Source organism: Nymphaea colorata, unplaced genomic scaffold, assembly GCF_008831285.2.
Source record: "Nymphaea colorata isolate Beijing-Zhang1983 unplaced genomic scaffold, ASM883128v2 scaffold0143, whole genome shotgun sequence".
In the NCBI taxonomy this organism is placed as follows: domain Eukaryota; kingdom Viridiplantae; phylum Streptophyta; class Magnoliopsida; order Nymphaeales; family Nymphaeaceae; genus Nymphaea; species Nymphaea colorata.
The window spans coordinates 23,880-25,976 of NW_022204649.1; the positions used below are offsets into that span (position 1 = coordinate 23,880).

At 41.4% G+C, this 2,097-nt stretch overlaps 1 protein-coding gene across 1 annotated transcript; it reads left to right on the forward strand.

Moving 5' to 3' along the window:
- Positions 1 to 1,157: 1,157 nt before the first annotated feature.
- On the forward strand, positions 1,158 to 1,884 carry LOC116268179 (putative RING-H2 finger protein ATL21A; the record flags this gene model as incomplete). The annotated part of the gene is made up of 1 exon (XM_031649957.1): positions 1,158 to 1,884. A coding segment is annotated over exon 1 (727 nt), but the record flags the coding sequence as incomplete, so codon positions are not given.
- Between the last annotated feature and the right edge of the window lie 213 nt (positions 1,885 to 2,097).

Here is a 2,097-nt window from a genome sequence, read left to right on the forward strand (position 1 = left end):
CACTTTTTCTTCCCGCCGTTTCCCCCCTTTCTCCCGCCGGCCGTCTGCTTTATTAAGGGAGATCCCGTTAGAAACAGGATGAGGAGCAGGATAAGCGTGCGTGTGGCCTGTGCAGCTCATCTCCTGCTGTAGCATAGCTCTTCTCCGCCGTCGTCCCCTCATCTTTATCTTTCGTCTCTACATCTTCGTGGGTCGCCGCCGCGTGAGTCTCTTTCTCTCTCGTTTTCCTGCTTCTTTCCTTTTACCCCTTTGATTGTACATCTGGATTCAGGGTTTTTTTTATTCAAGGATTTTAATTTGGACACATGATTTGATTATTGCGCTACACCTTGGAATATCTATTTCACCGATCTGAATCTGTACTGCATAAATTTTTTAGTTCCTGGGTCATCTTAAATTTCTAACTGAGCCCAGATGCGTGAAATGGTTTGATCCTTGAGAGCACTTACAAATGGTTTGCAAATCTGTAAGTTCATAAAGTACAACGTTGGAGGATAAGGCAGGAGTGTATTTGTTGTCAAAATGTAGCCTTAGACTCATCACGAATTTGCTGCTCTGGTCTCAAGTACTGCTGTTTTTCGAGTAGTCGGGCATAATTTTTTAAAATTAGCTGTTAGAGTAACTTCATACTTGAAGTAGATGTGAACTCTGCAATAATAATTTCATTTATATTGAAAAAGAAAATGGATCGCAGTACCTTTTTTTCAATAAAAAAATGCGCCCCCGGCTATATGCTTTGTGGACTTAAACATGTCGAAAGTTATTAAAGATTCCGAACGCCAATGTGCCTTGAGTCGCGTTTAGCTCATGCTCAACTTGAACTTGAATTAATTAATGAACTTGAGGTCATGATACTTTCAAGTCTGGCTCAACTGAAGTCTGCTGTGCTCAATCAGGGTTGAATTTAAAAAGCTTTTAGTTTATTTTAGAATTTCTTTCTCACCAACAACCTTATGGATCTTCAAATAGATGTCTTCAAAATTTTAAATAATGTTGAGGACATCAGTAGCATCATATTTCATTTTGAACTGTGTGATTGGCATACTAAACACTGTTTAATTTGCAATTTGGGCAACAGAACCACGTGAACTTGCTTGGTCTCCCTTCCCCTCCTAACTGGTGCTATCAGCTTCCCCGTTCTGATCGTTAGCTCTATCATGAATACAACAATAGCATGGCAGATTCTTCTCATGCTTGCTTTGTTATCAGAAGCTGCCGCAGATGCTACTGTCGGCGACTTTTTTGCAGAGTGCCCAATTGCCCATTGCAGAGAAGGGGGGCCTGAGATCAGGTATCCCTTCAGGAAGGTGAACCAACAATCCATCTGCGGCGTCCCTGGGTTTGAGATCAGATGTACTGCAGACAACAGGACTGTCATCAATCTACCCTACGAAGGCGACTTTTATGTGCAGTCAATCGACTATAGACACAACCAACTGCAGATTAGCGACCCACAAGGATGCCTGATCAACCGAACCATCATCCCCTTCAATCTCTCCTCTTCTCCGTTTCGCCGATACTACGAAATTTCAAACTTTTCACTTTTCAACTGCAGTTCCGCTGATGCCTCCTCAATTCAGGGTTACCTTAACACCAGCGCTTCCTTCCTTGTCGATTGCTTGAGCACATTTGAATCAGCTCACATCTATGCGGTCAATTCTGATGAGTCCCTCGCCACCGAGCCTCCTTTTTGTAACAGGCTGGAAACGACGGCCAGCCTCGACTCTCCTAGCTATTCCACTTACGATTTAAATTTTACAACGTTCTTGATACTGAGATGGGAGCTTCCTTTCGACTGCAGTTCCTGCAAAGGGGGTCAGCTGTGCGGCCGCAACCTCACAACCAACGCGACGGCCTGTCTCAAGCCTCCCCACCTTAACCAAGGTCGCCACGCACTCTCTCTCTCTCTCTCTCTCTCTCTCTCTCTCTCTCTCTATATATATATATATATATATATATATATATATATATATATATATATATATATATATATATATATATATATATATATATATATATATATATATATATATATATATATAATATGCTATCAATTCACATCTTTCTTTGTTTTCTTTTTAATTTTGAAATAGGGGG